This window comes from Staurois parvus, unplaced genomic scaffold (assembly GCF_062004578.1).
Source record: "Staurois parvus isolate SC_StPar_1 unplaced genomic scaffold, SC_StPar_1.0 ptg000137l, whole genome shotgun sequence".
In the NCBI taxonomy this organism is placed as follows: domain Eukaryota; kingdom Metazoa; phylum Chordata; class Amphibia; order Anura; family Ranidae; genus Staurois; species Staurois parvus.
Window position 1 is genome coordinate 10,246,790 of NW_028317933.1, and position 25,711 is coordinate 10,272,500.

Consider the following 25,711-nt stretch of genomic DNA (forward strand, 5'->3'; position numbering starts at 1 on the left):
AGATGGTGTTGGACTCTCTACCCAATGGCATAGTAAATATTAAGTCTTCTATGGCAGGAGCATTTTTTTTTTAAAAGTGAGGTCTTTAAAATTCAAGAGCTTAAGTAATGGACTAAACCAACGCCAAGGAAATCTCCATGTTTAGGTTTCCCCTATTCATCCATACTAAGAAAACAAATATTAGGATGACTTTCATTACCCTTTGTTACCTAAGGAGTTGGCTTGCTGAATGGAGTGACTTTTCACTCCTGACAAATGTACCCATGTACTCAAACTGTTTTAATCTGCAGAATATACCCTAACTACAGTTGGGTCCATATATGTTTGGACACAGGAACAATTTTAGATTTTTTAAGGTATTGACCAAAACATTCAAGCTACAGTTATATAATGGGATATGGGTAGAACGTACACACTCAGGTTTAATTTGAGGGTACGTACATCCAAATTGGAAGAAGAGTTTAGGAATTATAGCTCTTAAGAGTAGCCACCCCCCTTTTTCAAGGGACCAAAAGTAATTGGACAATTGAATATAATAAAATGTTGTTTTTGTAATATTTTGCTGATAATTCTTTACTGGCAATGACTCCCTGAAGTCTGGAACCCATGGACATTACCAAAGACTGGGTTTCCTCCTTTCTGATGCTTTGCCAGGCTCTAACTGCAGCTGTCTTCAGTTGCTCTGTCTGTGGGTGTTTCTGCCTTCAGCTTTGCCTTCAGCAAGTGAAAAGCATGCTCAATTGGGTTGAGATCAGGTGATTGACTCGGCCATTGCAGAATATTCCACTTATTTTCCTTCAAAAGCTCCTGGGTTGCTTTTGCAGTCTGTTTTGGATAATTTTCTATCTGTACTGTGAAGCGCCGTCCAATCAACTTTGCTGCATTTGGCTGAATCTGGGCCGACAGTAAATCTCTAAACACTGCAGAATTCATCTGGCTGCTTCTGTCACATCAATAAACACCAATGACCCAGTGCCACTGGAAGCCATGCATGCCCATGCCATCACACTGCCTCCACCATGGTTTACAGATCATGTTGTGTGCTTTGGATCATGAACTGTTCCAAGACTTCTCCACACTTTTTTCTTCCCATCATTCTGGTACAGATTAATCTTGGTTTCATCCGTCCAAAGAATGCTTTTCCAGAACTGGTCTGGCTTTTTTAGATGTTTTTTTGGCAAAGACTAATCTGGCTTCTCTGTTCTTCAGGCTTATGAATGGTTTGTATCTTCTGGTGAACCCTCTATTTGCTGTCGTGAAGTCTCTTCTTGATTGACTTTGACAATAATACACCCACCTCCTGGAGAGTGTCCTTCATGTGTCTGGATGTTGTGAATGGGTTTTTCTTTACCATAGAGAGGATCCTGCGATCATCCACCACTGTTGTCTTCTGTGGACGTCCATGCCTTTTCATGTTGCTGAGCTCACCAGTGCGTTTTTCTTTCCTAAGAATGTACCAAACTACAGATTTGGCCACTCCTAATGTTGCTGCTAGCTCTCTGATGGATTTGTTTAGTTTTTGAAGCTGTGGCATGTTTCACTTGCACGGACAGCGCCTTTGAACGCATGACATAGGTTCACAGCATTAGATTCCAAATGCAAATACCACACTTAGAATCAACCCCAGACCTTTTACCTGCTTTAATGATTAAGAAATGACAAAGGAATAGCCCACACCTGGCCATGAAACAGCTTTTGATTCAATTGTCCAATTACTTTTGGTCCCTTGAAAAATGGGGGGATGGCTACTCTTAAGAGCTGTAATTCCTAAACCCTTTCTCCAATTTGGATGTACTGTACGTACCCTCAAATTAAACCTGAGAATGTGCACTTTCAGGCCATATCCATTATGGAACTATAGCTTGAGTATGTTTTGGCAAATACCTGAGAAAAACTAAAATTGTGCCTATGTCCAAATATGTATGGACCTAACTGTAATATAGTGTTAATTTGCAGCTTACCAGTCCTTAGATGTTTTGGTTGCATTTGTTTGTTTTTAATTTTGCCATAACACACTTTTGTGTCTTATGGTGGCTCTTCTATTATGGATTAGCAAGGAAGCCACCCGTGAACAGCAGCACTGTCTGGAGAGACTGGTGTTGGGTGGACTGATAGATTTAAATTACCTGCATCATAAAGTGAGTAACAAATTAAAGTTTAACTCCAGCTAACACGTCTCAAGCACTTAAGTTAGTGTTTTTTTTGGATAAAGGTTTTACATGAATAAAATCTGGACACTCTATGCACCGCTGTCAATGTTAAATGGTTTGCTTCGGACTTATGCTGGACAGCCTGGTCTGTTCAAAAAGTTGGAAAATGATGGCATGATCAACAGGTAATAAAACAAATGGGGAGACTTGGAAAAACAAGACTGCAGCATATGTAATTTTTAATTTTGTCTTTGATACTGCTTCAGAGGTTGAGTCATTAAATCCCAGTCAGTCAGGAATGAAGTGTTCGATACAGACTTGATCACAGAAATGTAATATTTTGTTCATGGAATAAGCTCACTTTTCTCAGCAGTTTTTCTTCTAAGACTGATTGTGTTCTACTCTGTATGCAAAAGCTGAACAGAGTTTTATAACTCGTGTATTTCTGGTGGATTGCCTGGAGTTCCACTGAAAATGTAACTATACTTTTAAGCTGAATTCTAGGCATGATATTTGTTAGGCCTCGTTCACACAATCTGTCTAGAAAAAGTGATGGAAACTGATCTGCAGATTTCACCTGCAGAGATCAGTTTTTATGCAGGCCTCAATGAGTTTTATACACGTTGTGGATTCCTGCACAGAAAAAAATCTGCACGTGATACTAGTGCTGTGAGGTGAACAGGACCCATAGAGAACAATTTGTTTTGTTGCACCCTTGCAGAATAACTGGCGTCTCTGCACCATGGTGTGACCAGGCCTTTACAGTTACATCGGTCAAAGCTGGACGAAAGTAGGTTTGTGCTATACTGGAGGGATCTGCTGGAAGCTAAAAAAAAAAAAAATCACTGTAGTATGCACTTCTACAGGGTTTGCCACTAGTTTATGGGTTCTGTGCTGAGGTGCTGCTTCCTGAAACAGGTTGCCTGCTTGGTATGCGTGACATTGGAGAACAGTTTGTATTTTTCAATGAATGCAAAATGTTCTGATTGGATGAGGTACAGATTATCACAGCCCTGCCTCTCCAACTTGTCCAATAAGAGAACACTTTGCTTTCATTGAAAAAAATGCAAAGCATTGCCTGAATGGAGCCTGTACTAAGTAAGCAACCTCCTGTGTTCACAATGCAGTAGGGCAGTTGCTTGGCACAGGATCTGGAACACAGCCATCCAAACCAGTGTGCTTACAGTGAAGCACACCGAGAGCCATCCAAACCAGTGTGCTTACAGTGAAGCACACTGAGAAGGCCCCCTAGTAAAACACACCCAGCACACAGTTAACACTTTGCTCATCCCTTGTTAACACCTTCCTGCCCAGTGCCATTAGTACAGTGTCAATGCTTTTTTTGTTTTTTAAAGTACTGATCACTATTTGGGTCACTGGGGATGATGGTGACACAAAGTCAGTTCTCCCCAGTGTCAGAATGCCTACCGCAGTCCTGCTGTAAGTTGCTGATTGCCGCCATTACTAGTAAAAATAAAAAAAATCCCAGTATATATCGCCATTTGTAAACGCTATAACTTGCATGTAAATCAATTCATTTACATGTATTGGGATTTTTTTTTTTAGCAAAGACATGTAGCAGAATACATTTTGCCCAAAATTAGATTTCTTAAATTTTTTACTAGACATGTTTAATAGCAAAAAGTAAAAAATAGGGTTTTTTTTCTCAAAATTGTTGGTCTCTTTTTTTTTTTATAGCGCAAAAAATAAACGCAGAGGCAATCAAATACCGCCAAGAGATCTCAATTCGGGGGGAAAAAGGACATCAATTTTAATTTGGGTGCAGTGTTGCATTACTGCATAATTGTCATTTAAATTAATGCAGCATTGTAACGCAAAAAAATGGCCTGGTCAGGATGGCAGATAAATCCTCTGCAGTGGTAAAAAAAAAAAAAAAAAAAAATGATCCTGCTGCATAATACACTAGTATGCACTGAATACTAGCCCACTGACACTTACCTGCAAACTAAGCCCTCCAGTGCATGATAGCTCCCCCTGGGGTTTGGTGCACCCATCTTCGCTTGGTCTTTTCAGGTTCTCCATATTTGAGCTCTTGAATGGCTGGGCTGTGATGACATCACTCCCACGCATGCGCACATAAGTCATATTGCTGTGAGCCATAAATGTGATCTGAGCTGCACATGCACAACTCAAATTGCATAATCGTTGACAGGTATGGAGGACCTTTATGACAGAAGAAACCATTAGGGTCTCTTCAGTTATAAAAGCCTTGCCTGTCAGCAGATTTTAAATATCATGATTTTACTACTAGTTTAAAATTGCCATACCTGGAATTTATCTTTAAAGGCCTATTAGCACGTTACTGCAACACACTAGTGTGAGCGTGCTGTTCTGTTTTCACACTTTAAGAACAGGTAGAAATTGCCCTTTAAAGTGGACTTTCCATCTGCCTAAACACAGAGAAGTTTCCCGTAAAAGCTGTCACTTTTTAAACAGTGGGGCTCCACTCACACAGCCGTTCTGTGAAAAATCCTTTGCGGATTTCTGCTTGTAGTTCTCAATGAACTACCAGAGCGATGTGGCCGGCTTTGTAGTTCATTGATTCTTCCTGTCAGTGTCCGTTTGGGCAAGCAGATATACTGACAGGTCTGCAGGAGACCTGCATAGCACCAGAGATTTGTTGATTGCTGGTGCAATGCTTTACAGGTTCCTGCAACAAAAAGTAATAAAAGCACATTTTGTTCGCAGGTATTTTTTTTTTTCTTCAAAGGTCAATTTATTCTTTAAGAATTCCTGCTCAGACTTTCTTCTGACAGTGCCCCATTGTGGCCTTTTCTTCTTGAATAGTTACATCATGGCCCCATCTATTCCAGGTTTCCAGTGGTCCTGTAGAGTACAGCTCCTCCCTATAGGAAAGAATGAGGCTACAGCATACAGAACGGCCAGCAGGGATGCTTTGGGAAGAAAAGCTGTGTGGCTCTAGGCAGGGCTGCACTCATGTGGTTGGGAACATACCTTAAAGGACAGCTTGTACTAAAGATTGTTTGTGGTCTGATGTCTAGGTGCCATTTAAAAGATACTGTATATCCATGCCCACTGCACTTCTTCACACACTGCAGTAATACATGTTACCCTCCACTGGCTTCCGATTGCGCAACGGATCAAATTCAAAATCCTAACACTGACGTACAAAGCCGTCCATCATACTGCCCCGAACTACATCACTGACCTAATATCCACGTACCACCCAACACGTACACTCCGCTCCTCACAAGACCTCCTTCTCTCTAGTTCCCTGGTCTCCTCCTCCCATGCTCGCCTCCAGGACTTCTCCAGGGTGTCACCCATCCTCTGGAACTCCCTGCCCCAACCCATCAGATTATCACCTACTCTCCTCTCCTTTAGGCGCACCCTGAAAACCCATCTACCCTGCTAACTTGTCTACCCCACACCCTGCTAACTTGCCAACCTCCTCCACTCTTCCTACCACTCCATCCCCCACAGCTGTCTCCTCCTGTACCACCATCCCCTCCCTCCTAGATTGTAAGCTCGAAAGAGCAGGGCCCTCAATCCCCTCATGTTTTGCATTGTGTTGGTATTGTTCTGTCACATGTTCTGTCCCCCTTTGTAATGTACAGCGCTGAGCGAACTATCGGCGCTTTATAAATACTGTATAATAATAATACCAGCACACAGTGTGTTTCTATTATTTTGTCTACCTGCTGTATGTTTTTAATATTTGTTTGTAATATAGACTTCTGACACTTTTTCTAATGTTCCCTAGAAAACTCTTCCAAGCCATACATTTTCATTAGTAAATGAAAACTGTCCTTTTGTAAAGCATGAAATATTAGTCAAGGCAGATCTTTGCCTGAGAAATCTTAATTAATGCTGGTACCAGCTGAGGCTTCAGCCACTCACACAAAGCTGCCCGGCCCAGAAAAGGTCAGTGTGCAGCCAGGGTGCCACAGGATGGATAATTTGCATGAGAACATTATGTGCCTGAAGACTTCTACTACTGCTATTCCTGGCACAATACTACAGAACTACGAGTCCCAGTCTAACACTAATATGCTATGACATGTAATCACTGCCAGTCTCCCTCTGACTAGCATAACAAATACATGCAGTACCATACAGCGTCTCAGCCGCTCACTGACCCTTCTTATCCCCTCTAATGACAATACAATAAAGACGCCTGTCCATACAGAAAGCAGTTTTTTTTAAGCAGCAATTCCTTTTCATTACAAAAATATTTGTAAATTCAAAGTCAGTCAATAGGAAATAAAAAATAAGAATAAATATGTAAATAAGTGTTCTTTGTGAGCATAATTGGTTGAGTCACTGTATATGGTGAACTTCAGCTGCTCTGGAATCCGGTTTCACTAGTGTCCATGTCATGCTCCTAAGAAAAAGAAGATAAATATTAACAGATGAGTGGTCAGTTAATAACTGTATTGCAATTAGTGAACTCTGATCTCTACGGTTGTCTTTAACCATTTTCTATAGATTAATGTCCCCTTGTACCATGCCCCGTGCAGGGGAAAAGCTCACCTACATTCCCTTTCACAGCTACAAATGTGCAGTGCAGTGAGGTCTGTGTTGTCCCTGACAAATCCAAGTTTCCTCCAAAAGTCAGGAACCAGTCAGTATGGTTCCTGATCATGTGACCCCCATGTCATCTATCTTTTCCAGGTGTCTTTGGTCCAGTCATGTTACAGGTCATCTTCATCGAATTCTCCCTCCGGAGGTGGTCAGATTCTAAATACTGCACAAAGCAGCAACATACAGGGGGAGGATTTACTAAAACTGGTGTATGCAGAAACTGGTGCAGCTGTGCATGGTAGCCAATCAGCTTCTAACTTCAGCTTGTTCAGTTAGGCTTTGGTAACAGAACCTGAGAGCTGGTTGGTTTCTGTCCAGAGCTGCACCAGATTTTGCACTCTCCAGTTTTAGTAAATACCATAATGCCATGTTCCTGCTCTCTGCAGAATTTTCCTGCGAGTCCAGGGCATGGGGCAAGCCCTTGACACCCTAGACTCTTAGGAAGTTGGCTGAAGAAGAGCAGTGCTGGAGTTGGGCAGTTGATGTTTTACATTTTTGACCAAGCTGCAATTGGGCTTTAGTCATTTCCAAATACTAATGTACCTTTTTACATTTCTAATATGGCTAGGTTTTATTTACCTGATTAAGTTTCTTGAATTCAACAACCTGGAAGAAAATGTATTCCAAAATATTTTTGGCATCTTGTTTCTCCTTTGGTAGGTTTGCAGTTACACCCAAAATATCGCCACACTTCCGCACATAGAACTCAAGGTCATCATCTGTGCCTGCATGAAGGGAGACATATCATAAATATCTGCAGTAAAATAAAATGGGATTGACTTTTATTAATGGGTAAGTTCACCTGTGAGAGCATATTACACGATACAACCATATTTATGGTGCAACATACTCCAGCAGTCTCCCTGCACCTCCCCTGACCAGACCGCATAATAGCAGGCAGGCATTCTTCCCCCTGCACCTCCCCTGACCAGACCGCATAACAGCAGGCAGGCATTCTTCCCCCAGCACCTGCTGTCATTTGTCAAAAACAGTGCAGTTCTCTACCCACACAGCCACGCAATTCATTCACATCGATCAGTGACTGAATGAACTACAAGTACAGTTTGCCACAGTGGCTGATGACTGCCCCTTTAGTTCATTTACAAGCCTTGCAGTTTCAAACTGACAGCCCGTATGGAGCTATGGGATTATTTTCAAGAGTCTGACATTGCACCCGTGATCTACTGATCCTACGGGAAAAAATAATAAATGCACATTTTTTTCTGCAGAAATATGTGCATTTATTATTTTTTTCCAAAGGTGAACTTAACCTTTAGGCTAGCAATATTATATAATATATATTTAGTCAATTTACATTGCCAGAATATTCCATACTAAAGTACAGGCTGTTTAACTACTAGCCTACAGGGCACTTATACCCCCTTCCTGCCCAGGCCAATTTCCAGCTTTCAGTGCTGTCACACTTTGAATGACAATTGCGCGGTCATGCAACACTGTACCCATATGAGATTTTTATCATTTTTTTGAGACAGATAGAGCTTTCTTTTGGTGGTATTTAATCACCTCTAGGATTTTTATTTTTTCTTAAACAAACCAAAAACCACTGAAAATTTTGAAAAAAAGTTTTTTCTTAGTTTTTGTTATACAATTTTGTAAATAAGTGATTTTTGTCCTTCACTGATGTGCGCTAATGAGGCTGCAGTGATGGGCACTGATAGGCTGCACTGATGGACACTGATAGGTGGCACTGATGGGCACTGATGAGGAGGCACTGGTAGGTTGCACTGATGGGCATTGACAGGCATCACTGATGGGCACTGAAAGGCAGCACTTATACATGACACTGATAGGCGGCACTGACTGGCACTGATAGGCGGCACTGATGCGCACTGATAGGCTACACTGACTGGCACTGATAGGTGGCACTGATTGGCAGCACTGATAGGCATTGATAGGTGGCACTGACTGGCACTGATGGGTGACATTGAAAGGCAGCTCAGATGGGCACTGATATGTGGCATTGATGTGCACTGGTATGCACTGATATGTGGCATTGATGTGGCACAGATGGGCACTGGCACGTGGCACTGATGGGCACTGACAGGTGGCACTTCTGGGGCCACACTGATCATCAGTGCCCTGATGATCAGTGTACATGTCCACTCCGCGGAAAGCAGATTACTGGCTCTCCTCTCCTCTTGAGCGGTCAGCGTGACAGCTCAAGAGGAGAGAAATGCCGATAACCGGCATTTCCGTGTTTACATGTGATCAGTTGTGATTGGACACAGCTGATCACATGACCGAGCCAACATCTTCGGCTCTTTTCGTGATCCGCGGTGTCCGAGGGACACAGCGCACCGGCAATCGCGGCACTGCGCGCTCCCTGAGCCGCACATGCTCAGTGAGAATGGAAGGACGTTATATGACACCTATCAGAACGAGAGAACCGCCTTGTGCCCGTCATTGTACTATAGGGTGGGTGGAAGGTGGTTAAAGTGTAAACTCGAACAACAAACTTCTCCTATTCATTCCGTTTTGGTCTGTTAAAAATATCAATAAATGTTTTTGCTTTAAAAAATACCGGTTGATCCTCCCAGAAATCTTGTGAGCCAATAACAGAGGCAGAGCGGAAGTTAAGTTATCAATGTTCCCAGCTCTCTCTGTGAACCTGTATATTAAAAAAATTAACAGATTCCTCCATCCGCACAGAGATGGATGACGGAATCCTCTCTGCTGGGATATTGTATTCTGACAGCAGGACTCTCCGCTGTCAAAATACATTTAGGGCTCGTTCACACTTGACTTTATTTCTAACTCTTGCCAAATGCTCCTATAGCATTTGGGAATCGTTTTTAACGCTCCTCAAACGCCCTATGCGCGGTTTTGAGGCGGTTGATAGGCATTTGCCAAGCGTTAAAACCGCACCATGAATGCTTATAATGAAGTTAAATGGTATTAACGCTCTGCAACCGCCTCGCAAGCGCACCACAAATGCCTGGCAGGCGTTTGTGGAGCGGCTCCATAGACTTGAATGGGAGGCTTCAACTCCTCCTCACTTGACACGAGGCGTCAGTTTTGCCAGGACGCAACGCTAATGCTTCAGTGTGAACAGCACTGTGTGCTGCCATGTGCAGAATTTCATAGGCGTTTGAGAAGCGTTAAAAACGCTTCCCAAACACCTGTCTGATGCCTGCTGACAAAGTTAGTGTGAACTGAGCCTAATATACGTGGCTGCAGCCTGATCAGAAACAACTTTCCCAACAAGTTTATTCAACACGAGTCAATCTAACAATGGACATCTGTTGTACAGGCATGAACACGCATGGATTGAAATTCGGCCAGTCGCTCCTAAACCAGTCAAATTTCGATCCATCTGTGACCAGCTTAGTCCCAGTTCACACTAGAAACCGCATGTGATTCAGACAGGAATCGAACAGCATTCCTGTTCAAATCACATGCGATTATTTGCAATGCAATTTGAGCCATTCAATTTGGGCACTTTCCTGCGCTAGAATTGGATCACATGGGTGTTCACACCCATGTGATCTGATTCAGCCAACCGCACTGTGTTTTGCAAACCGTTTTTGAGATGTTGTTAACCTGCAGTGGCTCGCATGAACAGAATGCGATTGTGATGCAGTGCGGGAAACACACAGCAATCACTGCAAATCCTACACTGCATCAGTGTGAACCAGCACATACACCTTATGTTATAGAGATGAGAAGGGGAGGAGCTTGAGAGAGTAGCCTAGGCTGATAACTCTGCACAGCTCACTTTTACATAAAACGGTACAGCCATCTGATACATTTTACAGCAAAGTTCATGGCTGCTATTGCAGTGAGCTTGTGTTAACCCTTTAATTGTCATGACAACTTGAGAACACATCCTTAGCAGTTTGATACACAGACTCTGCATCTTCATTTACAGTGCTACACAATGTTTCACTGCCCCTTCTCATAATGCAGGCCTGATAACTCAGTTGTTAGGCGAGGTGGTTGAGCAACGCTGAGTCAACTGCAAAACCTATTTAGCGTATAGTTGTAAAAGAAACTTGTAAATTCTGTAAAAAAAAAATATTTTATTTTGGATGCTGGCTTATGTATTGCACACTGCACTCATTGTGCACGGGGCACTAATAATGTTTTAATTACGTTTGCATCCTTTCAAATCTTGATTAGAAATTAGCCTGCCTATGTAAAACTCCTTGTTACCATACAAGTAAAAGTATTGTAATATTAATGTGATACCATGTAATCGTGTGTATAAAAGATTTTCAATTGCGCCGAATAAACAGAACAGTTATTTGGAAAGATGCTGAGTATCTTTTTGTGTCTGTTTCCTAATGCAGTAGTTATTATTAATTTGGAACCACTAATCAATGTGATCGAAGTTGTCTCTCGATAAAATTTATAGAATAATTTACATACAGTATATCAATATTAAAATAAAAATACAGAAGAGCAAGTGTGTAAAAAAAATATAGAGGTTACAGAGACATTACTTTTAGAGATGAGCGAAGTATTCAAAAATTCGATTCGGCTGATTCGGCGAATTTCAGGAAGAAATTCGATTCGATGCGAATTTATTCGCTACGAAGATGACTTATAAAAAGGGTTTCTAGGCTTCAGAGAGCCTTTAAATTAGTGCAGAACACTGTACCTTTAATTTAAATGCCCTTGGAGATGAGGAAGGAGAAGGAGAAGGATGAGAAGAAGGAGAAGGATGAGAAGAAGGAGAAGGATGAGAAGAAGGAGAAGGAGAAGGATGAGAAGAAGGAGAAGGATGAGAAGAAGGAGAAGGAGAAGGATGAGAAGATGGAGAAGGAGAAGGATGAGAAGAAGGAGAAGGAGAAGGATGAGAAGAAGGAGAAGGATGAGAAGAAGGAGAAGGATGAGAAGAAGGAGAAGGATGAGAAGAAGGAGAAGGAGAAGGATGAGAAGAAGGAGAAGGATGAGAAGAAGGATGAGAAGAAGGAGAAGGATGAGAAGAAGGATGAGAAGAAGGAGAAGGATGAGAAGAAGGAGAAGGATGAGAAGATGGAGAAGGAGAAGGATGAGAAGAAGGAGAAGGAGAAGGATGAGAAGAAGGAGAAGGAGAAGGATGAGAAGATGGAGAAGGAGAAGGATGAGAAGAAGGAGAAGGATGAGAAGAAGGAGAAGGAGAAGGATGAGAAGAAGGAGAAGGATGAGAAGAAGGAGAAGGAGAAGGATGAGAAGAAGGAGAAGGATGAGAAGAAGGAGAAGGAGAAGGATGAGAAGAAGGAGAAGGCTGAGAAGAAGGAGAAGGATGAGAAGAAGGAGAAGGATGAGAAGAAGGATGAGAAGAAGGATGAGAAGAAGGAGAAGGATGAGAAGAAGGATGAGAAGAAGGAGAAGGATGAGAAGAAGGAGAAGGATGAGAAGAAGGAGAAGGATGAGAAGAAGGAGAAGGATGAGAAGAAGGAGAAGGAGAAGCAGAAGGAGAAGGATGAGAAGAAGGAGAAGGATGAGAAGAAGGAGAAGGATGAGAAGAAGGAGAAGGATGAGAAGAAGGAGAAGGATGAGAAGAAGGAGAAGGATGAGAAGAAGGAGAAGGAGAAGCAGAAGGAGAAGGATGAGAAGAAGGAGAAGGAGAAGGATGAGAAGAAGGAGAAGGAGAAGGATGAGAAGAAGGAGAAGGAGAAGGATGAGAAGAAGGAGAAGGATGAGAAGAAGGAGAAAGATAAGAAGAAGGAGAAGCAGAAGGAGAAGGATGAGAAGAAGGAGAAGGATGAGAAGAAGGAGAAGGATGAGAAGATGGAGAAGGAGAAGGATGAGAAGAAGGAGAAGGATGAGAAGAAGGAGAAGGAGAAGGATGAGAAGAAGGAGAAGGATGAGAAGAAGGAGAAGGATGAGAAGAAGGAGAAGGATGAGAAGAAGGAGAAGGATGAGAAGAAGGAGAAGGATGAGAAGAAGGATGAGAAGAAGGATAAGGATGAGAAGAAGGATGAGAAGAAGGATGAGAAGAAGGATGAGAAGAAGGATGAGAAGAAGGAGAAGGATGAGAAGAAGGACAGTTCTGTGACAGTTTCTGTCTATTTCTGACAGTTCTGGGACATTCACTCCATACAGCGGTTTCAACCGCTGTATGGAGGGAATGTCATAGAACTGTCAGAAATAGACGATTTCTGACAGTTCTGGGACGTTCACTCCATACAGCGGTTGAAACATTGTATCTATTTGTTTCCATAAATGGATCCATTTATGGAAACAAATAGATACAATGTATCAACCACTGTATGGAGTGAATGTCCCAGAACTGTCAGAAATAGACTATTTCTGACAGTTCTGGGACATTCACTCCATACAGCGGTTTCAACCGCTGCATGGAGGGAATGTCATAGAACTGTCAGAAATAGACGATTTCTGACAGTTCTAGGACATTCACTCCATACAGCGGTTGAAACATTGTATCTATTTGTTTCCATAAATGGATCCATTTATGGAAACAAATAGATACAATGTTTCAACCGCTGTATGGAGGGAATGTCCCAGAACTGTCAGAAATAGACTATTTCTGACAGTTCTGGGACATTCCCTCCATACAGCGGTTTCCGGCAAAAAGTGTATGTGCAGAGTTCCTCTATTCTGCAGATACACTTAGAGGAGCTCTGCAGATACACTTAGAGGAGCTCTGCACATACACTTTTTGCCAGCTTGGAATTATTCTTATTTTCATCCTACTTCTTCTTCTTCTTCTTCTTCATCCTCATCCTCGTCCTCTTCTTCTTCTTCTGAGGATGAGGATGAAGAAGAAGAAGAAGAAGAAGTAGGATGAAAATAAGATTAATTCCAAGCCGGCAAAAAGTGTATGTGCAGAGCTCCTCTAAGTGTATCTGCAGAGCTCCTCTAAGTGTATCTGCAGAATAGAGGAACTCTGCACATACACTTTTTGCCGGCTTGGAATTATTCTTATTTTCATCCTACTTCTTCTTCTTCTTCATCCTCATCCTCTTCTTCTTCTTCTGAGGATGAGGATGAAGAAGAAGAAGAAGTAGGATGAAAATAAGATTAATTCCAAGCCGGCAAAACGTGTATGTCAAAACGTGTATGCCGGCTTGGAATTATTCTTATTTTCATCCTACTTCTTCTTCTTCTTCTTCTTCATCCTCATCCTCTTCTTCTTCTTCTGAGGATGAAGAAGAAGAAGAAGAAGTAGGATGAAAATAAGATTAATTCCAAGCCGGCAAAACGTGTATGTGCAGAGCTCCTCTAAGTGTATCTGCAGAGCTCCTCTAAGTGTATCTGCAGAATAGAGGAACTCTGCACATACACTTTTTGCCGGCTTGGAATTAATCTTATTTTCATCCTACTTCTTCTTCTTCTTCTTCTTCTTCTTCATCCTCATCCTCAGAAGAAGAAGAAGAGGATGAGGATGAAGAAGAAGAAGAAGAAGTAGGATGAAAATAAGAATAATTCCAAGCCGGCATACACGTTTTGCCGTACACGTTTTGCCGGCTTGGAATTAATCTTATTTTCATCCTACTTCTTCTTCTTCTTCTTCATCCTCATCCTCATCCTCTTCTTCTGAGGATGAGGATGAAGAAGTAGAAGAAGAAGAAGAAGTAGGATGAAAATAAGAATTCCAAACCGGCAAAAAGTGTATGTGCAGAGTTCCTCTATTTCTGACAGTTCTCTGACAGCTTCTTCACATGTACAGCGGTTGAAACATCGGTATCCTAAATGGAAACTAATAGATACAATGTTTCAACCGCTTTACATGTGTTCCTTCTGTCAGAGAACTGTCAGAAATAGCGGAGCTCACTGCAGGGACACTTTTGCCGGCTGATCGGGAAATATTCGATTCACGCACCCGAAGTAGGCAAAATTTCGGATTCGACGCGAATCGAATATTTCCTGAAATTCGTATCGAATTCCGGTTCGCCTGGTTCGATTCGCTCATCTCTAATTACTTTAAAGTAAAGGTTACACACAAAAATGAAAATATGTGTTCACTGAAAATACACACTATACTTTCCCTATAGAATGCTTTTGGGTGTAGGCAGAGATGCATACTAAAAGATGGGCATGTCAATTCCAAGCAAAGAATAGCCCTGCTAGGAATCATTGCGAGGACTCAACACTGCTAAGCCAAAATCGTAACCATGCTGAAATCACATGGACATTGGTGAAATTAACTCCTTTTTATCCTGTAGATTAGCATTCCCCAGCATGATATCCCACGCACAGAGAATATTAAGCTACCGTATTTTCCGGCGTATAAGACGACCCCCCTACTTTTCCTGTTAAAATGTAGTGTTTGGGCTATACTCGCCGTATAAGACTACCCCTCTTCCAATGCACACCAGTGGGAGGAATAGTGCCCCATCATTGGTGTCAGTGGGAGGAATAGTGCCCCATCATTGGTGTCAGTGGGAGGAATAGTGCCCAGTCATTGGTGTCAGTGGCAGGAATAGCACCCCATCATTGGTGTCAGTGGGAGGAATAGTGTCCCATCATTGGTGTCAGTGGGAGGAATAGCACCCCATCATTGGCGTCAGTGGGAGGAATAGTGCCCCATCATTGGTGTCAGTGTGAGGAATCGTGCCCCATCATTGGTGTCAGTGGGAGGAATAGTGTCTCATCATTGGTGTCAGTGGGAGGAATAGCACCCCATCATTGGTGTCAGTGGGAGGAATAGCACCCCATCATTGGTGTCAGTGGGAGGAATAGTGTCCCATCATTTGTGTCAGTGGGAGGAATAGTGTCCCATCATTTGTGTCAGTGGGAGGAATAGCACCCCATCATTGGCGTCAGTGGGAGGAATAGTGCCCCATCATTGGCGTCAGTGGGAGGAATAGTGCCCCATCATTGGTGTCAGTGTGAGGAATCGTGCCCCATCATTGGTGTCAGTGGGAGGAATAGTGCCCCATCATTGGTGTCAGTGGGAGAAATAGTGTCCCATCAGTGGTGTCAGTGGGGGGTGGAATAGTGCCCCATCGTTGGTGTCAGTGGGGGGGGGGAATAGTGACCCATCGTTGGTGTCAGTGGGGGGGAGGAAAAGTGCCCCATCGTCGGTGTCAGTGGGAGGAATAATGCCCCATCATTGGTATCAGTGACACCAATGATGGGGCACTATTCCTCCCACTGACACTTGCTGACCCCTGTTCAGTATGGTGCTGCTGCAGCAAGCATATATGGTTGCAGCAGCACCTGTGCACGGCACACTTACCTTCACTTGATTTTCGCGGGGCCGCTCGGCTCCGCCTCCTCCCCGGTGATTGGCCGCCTGTGTGCCTTTCCTGAGCTACAGTTCTGGCGGCCAATCACCGGTGAGGAGGCTGAGCCGAGCAGCCGCACGAATATCCAGTGGCTGAACTGAAGGAAGGAGCAGCTGCGCTTCCTGGACCGGATCGTCGTGGGACCGGAGCCAGGTAAGAAACAGAAGCCCCTGCCCACCCCTGTACTTAGTTTCACTTCTGTTGGAAGGGGAGGGGGGGGCGGCGGCGGCACCGCACCGCCCCCCTAAAAAGTGTCAGCATGCTGTATACCGGCGTATAAGACGACCCCCAACTTTTGAGAAGAATTTCAAGGGTCAAAAAGTCGTCTTATAGGCCGGAAAATACGGTACATTCTTCCTCAGGTAGAATCCAACACAGTGTATGCACCAGGGATGACATTATTATTTATTATTATACAGTATTTATAAAGCGCCAATAGTTTGCTCAGCGCTGTACATTACAAAGGGGGACAGAACATGTGACAGAACAATACCAATACAATGCAAAACATGAGGGGATCGAGGGCCCTGCTCTTTCGAGCTTACAATCTAGGAGGGAGTGGGTGGTGGCACAGGAGGAGATAACTGTGGGGGATGGAGTGGTAGGAAGAGTGGTGATCACATGCAGGCTGGAAGTTATAGTGGAACTAAACCTAAGAAAAAACAACTGGAAACAGGCAGGATTTTTACTGTAGATAAGACATGCTTTGTCACTTCTGCAATAAAATAGACTTACCTGGCTGTTCGCACTTTTCTTTGAAATGTAGTCTGAGCTGCGCATGTGTAGCTCAGGGTATATTCTCAGCATGGTGCCTCTGTGCCTAGGAGGAATAAACTCCTGCATATGTGCAGGAGTTATATCATCCTGTGTCTGCTAAGAGAAGCCAGAGAGAAGATTTTGGCACCAGCGAGGGACCCTGTGGATGTCAGATCACTGGAGGAGAAGTGAGCATTTGCGGAGTTTATTTCCACTTTGAATTTACAAAAAATAATGCTTGACTGTATATGGCTCTACAGCCTGAAGATGTCAGTGTGCCTCTTAATAATATTTTAATTTTAGGATACAATTACTATATAAAACAAAATACATTAAAAAAAAAAATTCTTTTTAATTATTTTACCATTTTTCTTTCTTAAAGCGATTCTAAGGGTTAATTTTTTTTGTAAAATAACTAAACATGTCTATAATTACCTGCTGTTTGCAGTGGTTTTGCATAGAGTTACCTGGATCCTCCTCTTCTCGAGTCCCCCGCAGGCTCTCCTGGCTCCTCCTGTCTGTCGGGTGCCCCCACAGCAAGCAGCATGCTACAGGGGGCACCGGTGCTCCGTGTGTCCATTCACACACGGAGCCGTGGCTTGGTCCCGCCCCCTCTCCTTATTGGCTGACTGGCTGTGATTGATGCAGCGGGAGCTTACTCTCTCAGCCATTGAGGAGGCAGAGACCTGTGACAGTCAAGGCTGTAATTCACATCACTGGATCGCAGTGAGGCTCAGGTAAGTATTGAGGGGGCTGGGGACACTGCTGCACACAGAAGGTTTTTTACCTTCATGCTTAGAATGGATGAAGGTAAAAAAAAAAACCTTCAGCCTTTACAACCACTTTAATTTTTGTCAATTTTAGTTCCCCAATCTTGGACACTTGAGTATTCAAACACAGACCAGTTGGGGCCAGCACTGTGATAAGTTGAAAACAAATATAAGATGTTAACTCTATATACAATACAAACAATCCTAATAAGTACACAATACTTACATCTGTTAGTAATCTGTGCTAGACGAGATTTTTCAGAAGAGAAATTCTCATCTAAGTCAAACAAATCCAGAGCTGGTGGAGGCAGCTCCCGAAAAGATGGGGGAAACACCTGGTTGGCAACAGCAAGAGAAAATCAATTAATAAATAATACAGTTAATAAAAATGAGCCTATAGCTGGTCACATACACTACTATTTAGTTGCACATCACCCTTAGATTCAGTAACAACAACGTTGTGCAAGGGCCTACCTGACTGGATGTAAATTGAATGGATTTGTTTGGATTGGTAATAAGTTTAAAGGGGATTTTACAATCGGCAAATCAGATTGTAATGTGCATGGACAACATAAACTATAACTACGTCAAAAACTATTTATTTTCATTAAAGTGAAGGTAGGTTGGACCCCCTGCCTTCTTTTTACAGTTGTCTGTTTCTTCTTCTTTGAACATTATTTCCTGTGTAAGTGACACCAGAAAGTGAGGGGAAATCTCCCCAGTGCGTGACACCAGGAAGTGTGTATGAAGAGGTAGAGGGCCTACCTGACTGGATGTAAATTGAATGGATTTGTTTGGATTGGTAATAATAAGTTTAAAGGGGCTTTTACAATCAGCAAATCAGATTGTAATGTGCATGGACAACATAAAATATAACTACGTCAAAAACCAGTTATTGTCATTAAAGTGAAGGTAGGTTGGACCCCCTGCCTTCTTTTTACAGCTGCCTGTTTCTTCTTCTTTGAAGATTATTTCCTGTGTAAGTGACACCAGAAAGTGAGGGGAAATCTCCCCAGTGCGTGACACCAGGAAGTGTGTATGAAGAGGTAGAGGTAGAGGGCCTACCTGACTGGATGTAAATTGAATGGATTTGTTTGGATTGGTAATGATAAGTTTAAGGGGCTTTTACAATCAGCAAATCAGATTGTAATGTGCATGGACAACATAAAATATAACTACGTCAAAAAACATTTATTGTCATTAAAGTAAAGGTAGGTTGGAACCCCTGCCTTCTTTTACAGCTGTCTGTTTCTTCTTGGAAGACTTCCCTTATTTCCTGTGTAAGTGACACCAGAAATGAGGGGAAATCTCCGCAGTGCGTGACACCAGGAAGTGCGTATGAAGAGGTAGAGGTTCTACCCCTCCTAGCTGGATCTAGAACTAGAAAAAAAAAAACAAATTGGCTATGGGTTACTTACTTACAACTTACTAACAAGTGGTCTTAAAGTTCAACTCCAGGCTATTTTTCAGGTGCTGTTCCAGCTGCATTAAAAATGAAAAAGCAGACCTGATTGTAATACTCACCTCCTCTCCGATGCCATCCCCTGCAGTAATTCCCTTTTGTCACAATATGTTCTGAGTGTTCCAGGTTGAATAGCACCCAGATTTCTAATCTATGCTTTGTTTTTACAGAACCCAGGAATCCCTTAAACCTGATGAAACAGACTGAGTTTGACTTTTCAACAGAGCTTCCAACATTCTCGTCCTGCACTATCTAGAGGAGCTTCCACAGGAATATACAGTGAAATTACTTAAGCATGTGACAATGCTAGTTCATCTGAGAAGCCAAGCTTTGTCTGTCACAGCTAGGTGTCAACATTAGAGGGGTGAACCCAGAGAGCTCTGGAATGAACCCAGCCCAGGGGCGGACTGACCATTTGAAAACTCGGGCACTGCCCGAGGGCCCGGGGTCAGTAGGGGGCCCCATGAGATGCCCCTTGTACCTTTTTCATAGGCTTTTTTGAGTTTGGGCAAGAACACAGGGGCCCCATGATCCCCTATTGCCCGTGGGCCCCATGAGTTGTCAGTCCGCCCCTGACCCAGCCCCATACCAACTAACACAGAACATTGTTTAGGGTAGAATTCTACTTTAGTAAAGGTAGCCAGGGGAATACTTACTGCAGGCTGCAGTGTAGGGAGTGGAGTCTCAAGCTGTGGCTGAATAAGCTGCAGTGTCTCATGCTTCACATTGAGCTGTTCATAGGCTCTGTAACATTTAGAAAAACAAATACAAACAATGTAAGCCTGTTATAATCTTATGCCTAAGTTTGGACACCTCCTGGTCAAATTTCTTATTTGTGATTTTCTAAGTAATAAATTAGTGCAATCTGCTGTATGTTGCAACCATATGTAAACTAGTCTCAAAAAGTGAAAATCTGCCTATACTATTAAAAAATTCAGTAATGCCCTGTCTCACCCTGCTCTGCACATGCGCAACTGCTCTCTATTCTCGCCACTGTGCCAAAAATCAGAGCTACTAGAGGTCAATCAGCAGACAGCTTTAAGATTTACTGTTGCTGAAGGGGGAAGAAAACAACAAGAATGAAACAGACTGTGCTGAAGGAACACAGAGGGAGGGAGAAAAGATAAGCAGGAGAGGTGACAGGACAAACTCTGCTGCCAGGGAGACACAAAAGAGTTAAACTTACAAGGATAGTGTCTTATCTTATCTCCCTGATGACATCCTGTAAACGTCAGCACTGTAAAGCTTCTGTTAGCCTTCCTCTCTAGCTGAGCCAAGACATACAATCAAGGTAGGAAATGCACACATTTTAAATACAGAAAGTGATATACAGTTTTTGAGCCCATGGAGAGGGGGAGAGTATTTAATATGGAAGTGACTGCTCTGGGATTCAAAAAATGACAGTCCCAAGCAAGAAGAAACAGGAGCAATGCTGGAGGCAATTTACAGCACATGCTAACTTTGGCAGCATACTTAATAATGTGGAAAGTATGTTCTTCTGTTAAAGAACAGTAATTGTTATCAAACTGTTATGGGTAAAGTTCTGCTTTAAAGTGCAATTGTAAGTAAAACATTTTAAAAAGGATGACCGGTTTTTAGAGGAGATATACTATTTTCTTTTGAAACAAAGGACTCTTACGTGTCTGTTTGCCTTCCTATTGGCAATGTACCCTGAGCTGTACATGCAGTGTACAATTTCAGTATATGCTGTGATGAATAAACTCCAGTGCCTGTATGGGCGTTATATCATGCAATATAGGTGATTGAAGATCCCAAACACAAAATATCAAGCCAACATGTTGGCGCCAGGAAGGGAGTTTGCTGATGTCACATCGCTGTACAGTGAAGTGAGCAAAGTTCTGTTTCAAGCTCATATGGGGCTTTCTCGCTTTTAGAAGGTGGAATGGGATGGCAAGCGAGTATAGACAGCAGGACACAAAGTAGACTGCAACATGAATAACAGAAAGGCTATTGGCTGGCTGTAGGAATTTTTAGAGACAGATTTCTGTCACTGAGCTGCTAATTGGTGCAAATCAATAGGGTTTCCAGGTTTTCATATTTTTTAAGATGAACTCCAGGCAGATATAAAAGACACACATTAATGCACAACTATATTCATTAAAATGCTAGTAAAATTCACTTTGTAAGTTGTACCTACAGGTATGCCTATACACTGTGTGCACAATTATTAGGCAAGTTGTATTTTTGAGAATTCATTTCATTATTGAACAACTCCAGTGCTCTCATTCAATCCAAAATGTTAATAAACCTCAAACTTGCATATTTAAGAAAGTAAAAGTGAGGTTTTGGCTTTCTTAGAATATCTATGTGTGCAGAATTATTGGGCAACCATTAGTGTGCAAGATTATTATGCAACTAAATGAAAAATGAAAATTTTCCCATCTTATTTGTTTATTTTCATCTGTTGAGAGAAGTGAGAATAATAAACAAATAAAATTTACGAATAAACACTACTGACATTTTAAAAAAAATATATATTGTTGACCAATATAACCACCATTCTTTCCAATAACAGTCATAAGCCTTCCATTCGTGGAGTCTATCAGTTTCTTGATCTGTTGACGATCAACTTTTTGTGTAGCAGCAACCACAGCCTCCCAGACACTGTTCAGAGAGGTGTACTGTTTTCCGTCACTGTAAATCTCCCATTTAAGAAGGGCCGACAAGTTCTCAATAGGTGTTAGGTCAGGTGAGGAAGGGGGCCATGTCATTATTCTTTCATCTACAAGGTCTTTACTGGCTAGCCACGCAGTGGAGTACTTACATCGCATGCATCGAGCATTGTCATGAATAAATATCATTGTCTTTGTGAAAGATGCAGACTTTTTCCTGTACCACTGTTTGAAGAAAGTGTCTTCTAAAAACTGGCAGTAGATTTTGAGTCCATATTCAATCTGAAAAGGTCCAACTAGCTCATCTTTAATAATACCAACCCATCTTGCAGGCTTCTGAGTCGAAGTGGAGCTCTGTGCCCATTACTGATCCAGCCACGGGCCGATTCGTCTGGTTCGTCAAGAGTCAATCTCATTTCATCAGTCCATAAAACCTTTGAAAAATCTGTCTTCAGGTATTTCTTGGTCCTGTCTTGACATTTCAACTTATGTGTCTTGTTTAGTGGTGGTCGGGTTTCAGCCTTCCTTACCTTGGCCATGTCTCTGAGCACTGAACACTGCTTAAATCCAATAAGCATTCAGGTTTATTTACCTTGGGAGTCGGAGAATATGCATAAAATTGATGATTTGGTCAATATACTCACTTGCACACCATAAGGCTCACCTGTAGGTACAGTGAACATCTCCTAAACTTGCCCCATTTAGGAGATATTCACACAACATGCAGCCAGTGATGTCACCAGTGCATGAGCTCTGAATGGACGGCACAGGGTGCCGGACCTTCAGAACTCCATGCCCCAGTTGAGGGCTCCCGTGCACATGTGTGGGAGTGATGTCATTGCAGCTCCGGCCATTCATACAGTCAGTGCCCATGAACCCGGAAGGAGGATCAGGTGAAGATAGCGGCACCAGGGAGCCATTACAGCGTGGCGCTGCACGGCTCCATTTACAAGTATGTCTGTCATAATGTACTAGTATGAGGTGCATACTAGTACATTCTGAACTATACCTACAGGAGGCCCATTATTTATTTAATTTTTTTGGGTGGTTTACTACTGCTTTATTAAATATGTCTTTAAATGTATTTTTCCAATGCAGCTAGCGCAAGTACCTGAATTTTATTTGTTATCGACCTGTATTCCCTTTACAATAGGGCACCAATTGGGAGAAGGAGAACAAACACAAAGGACCAGCCAGTTATGCTGCAGTGCTCATGTGCTAAGGTGATAGAGAAAGCAGAGTGACAGAGATCAGCTGATGAGTCTCTTGCTTCTCCTTTCTATGTCCAGTCACTGGCTGGTGGAGAGACAAGACCTGTAAGATAAATCAGGCCTCCTGCCCTGCCAGTCAGGACTGTGCTCAGAAGAGCTGTGGAAACTCCAGGAACAGATTAACATGAATAGATTCTTTGATAGATAAAACAGCAGCATTGTATGGATTTCATTTGTGTATTTAGCTATTTACTTGGAGTTCGGCTTTAATCTGTTCAACCAGAAAGAGCAATGATGCACTAAAACACGCAGAGATACATCACGTTTATGTGTGAACAGACTGGCTGGAACAGAAAGGGAGAAGAGAACAGGAGAGCTGCCGCTGCTCCTAAGCATCCAAATCACAGGCTGTGGACAGGCAGGTTGTACTAGCTGTATTGCCTAACTAGAGCAGAGAAATGCAAAGCTACTGACCTGGGTATGTTTTCTGATAGGCTAAACAAAATGACAAATCATCTGCCAGGGAAATCATCTCCTCATATGTACTTCACCGATGTATTTAGCGGTTTGCTTAGATCTCAGCTCTAAGCTAAAGACAGTCTGTTTTCCACACACTGACATTAGAAACTGAGGACCTAATCTATCACATGACTCACTTGATGACTTTGGGCAGAGATGAGGTGTCCAGCTGGTAGATGCCCATGTCAAACAGTGTAGTGAAATCCCGAGGATTTTCATCTCCTTCTTGCAGACAGACTCGCAGGCGCTGGGACAACTTGTTGCTGTCAGGCAGCATGGTATAATCTGAAATCTGTGAATGAACAGATTAATGCAAGGATTCTGATCAGCCTAATGGCACATATACCGTATTTGCCGGCGTATAAGACGACTTTTTGACCCTTGAAAATCTTCTCAAAAGTCAGGGGTCGTCTTATACGCCGGTACACGTCAGGGAACACTTTTTAGGTGGGCGGCGCGATGCTGCCGCCATCCCCCCCTTCCGACTGAAGGGACACCAAGTACAGGGGTGGGCAGAGGGCTGCTGTCCCTTACCTGGCTCCCACGACGATCCATCCAGGAAACGCTGCTCCTTCAGTCACTCCGGCCACTCCCTCACTCCTGCCGCTCGGCTCCGCCTCCTCACCGGTGATTTGCCGCCAGAACTGTAGCTCAGGAAAGGCACACAGGCGGCCAATCAGGGGCGAGGAGGCGGAGCCAAGCGGACCCGCGAAAATCAAGTGAGGGTAAGTGTGCAGTGCAGAGGTGCTGCTGCAACCACATATGCTGGCTGCAGCAGTACCATACTAGAACAGGAGTCAGCAAGTGTCATTGGTGTCAGTGGGAGGAATAGTGCCCCATCATTGGTGTCACTGATACTAATGATGGGGCATTATTCCTCCCACTGACACCAATGATGGGGCACTATTCCTCCCACTGACACCAATGATGGGGCACTATTCCTCCCACTGACACCAACGATGGGGCACTATTCCTCTCCCCACTGACGGAGTACTATTCCTCCCACTGACACCAATGTTGGGACACTATTCCTCCCACGGACACCAATGATGGGGCGCTATTCCTCCCACTGACACCAATGATGGGGCGCTATTCCTCCCGCTGACACCAATGATGGGGCGCTATTCCTCCCACTGACACCAATGATGGGGCGCTATTCCTCCCGCTGACACCAATGATGGGGCGCTATTCCTCCCACTGACACCAATGATGGGGCGCTATTCCTCCCACTGACACCAATGATGGGGTGCTATTCCTTCCACTGACACCAATGATGGGGCACTATTCCTCCCACTGACACCAATGATGGGGCGCTATTCCTCCCACTGACACCAATGATGGGGCACGATTCTTCCCACTGATACCAATGATGGGGTGCTATTCCTCCCACTGACACCAATGATGGGGCACGATTCGTTGGTCTGACACCAATGATGGGGCACTATTCCTCCCACGGACACCAGTGATGGGGCACTATTCCTCCCACGGACACCAATGATGGGGCACTATTCCTCCCACTGACACTAATGATGGGGCACTATTCCTCACACACTGATACTAATAATGGGGCACCATCATTGGTGTCAATGGGAGGAATAGTGCCCCATCATTGGTGTCAGTGGGAGGAATAGTGCCCCATCATTGGTGTCCGTGGGAGGAATAGTGCCCCATCATTGGTGTCAATGGGAGGAATAGTGCCCCATCATTGGTGTCAGTGGGAGGAATAGTGCCCCATCATTGGTGTCAGAGTGAGGAAGCGTGTCCCATCATTGGAATACCATACCATATTGAAATCAAATCTGATGTTTTTTAATTTTTGGTGTGCGTTGGAAGAGGGGTAGTCTTATACGGCGAGTATAGCCCAAACCCTATATTTTGACAGGAAAAGTAGGGGGTCGTCTTATACGCCCAGTCGTCTTATACGCCGGCAAATACGGTAGGTTACTCAACACCTTCCACTAACATTAGGTAGGTTTTTCAACACTTACCTCAGGGGCTTCAGCATCAATCAGGTTTAGCTGGATGTCATTAGTAGTGAGCCACTGCATAAGGACATCCTGTCACAACACACACAAAAAAATGTGGTGAATTTAAAGGAAATAGGCCCAACTATATGCTTATTGATTAAACCAAAAGAAGACTTCTCAGTAACAGCAGCAAACCAATGTATCCCTTTAATTGTGACCTCTTTTAGTCTATGTGAACATTTTGTTCACATAAACTACTTTTAGTTTCTGTAAGAGTATAATATTGCTATTAGGCAAACAATACTTATTACTTCTCATGCACACTTGACGTTTTTACAGCGGCTGTTTTTGGCTTTTGATGTTTTTTTCTACAGCTAGTAAACCCCCAGCATGTTATCCTATGTGTCCATGCTCTACAGCTAGTAAACCCCCAGCATGTTATCCTATGTGTCCATGCACACATAGACTGTATTCAAC

General features: G+C 43.2%; 1 protein-coding gene across 1 annotated transcript in view; it reads right to left on the reverse strand.

The window, feature by feature from the left end:
• Positions 1–6,316: 6,316 nt before the first annotated feature.
• IFT52 (intraflagellar transport 52) overlaps positions 6,317–25,711 on the reverse strand; it is a 46,984-nt gene continuing 27,589 nt past the window's right edge. Inside the window, exons 9-14 of the mRNA XM_089673324.1 lie at positions 25,256–25,324; positions 23,405–23,559; positions 19,561–19,648; positions 17,669–17,777; positions 7,296–7,441; positions 6,317–6,516 (exon numbers count right to left, since the gene is read on the reverse strand). Of these exons, the coding sequence (XP_089529450.1) occupies positions 6,472–6,516; positions 7,296–7,441; positions 17,669–17,777; positions 19,561–19,648; positions 23,405–23,559; positions 25,256–25,324 (612 nt within the window). The 3' untranslated portion in view covers positions 6,317–6,471. The remainder of the gene's footprint in view (positions 6,517–7,295; positions 7,442–17,668; positions 17,778–19,560; positions 19,649–23,404; positions 23,560–25,255; positions 25,325–25,711) is intronic.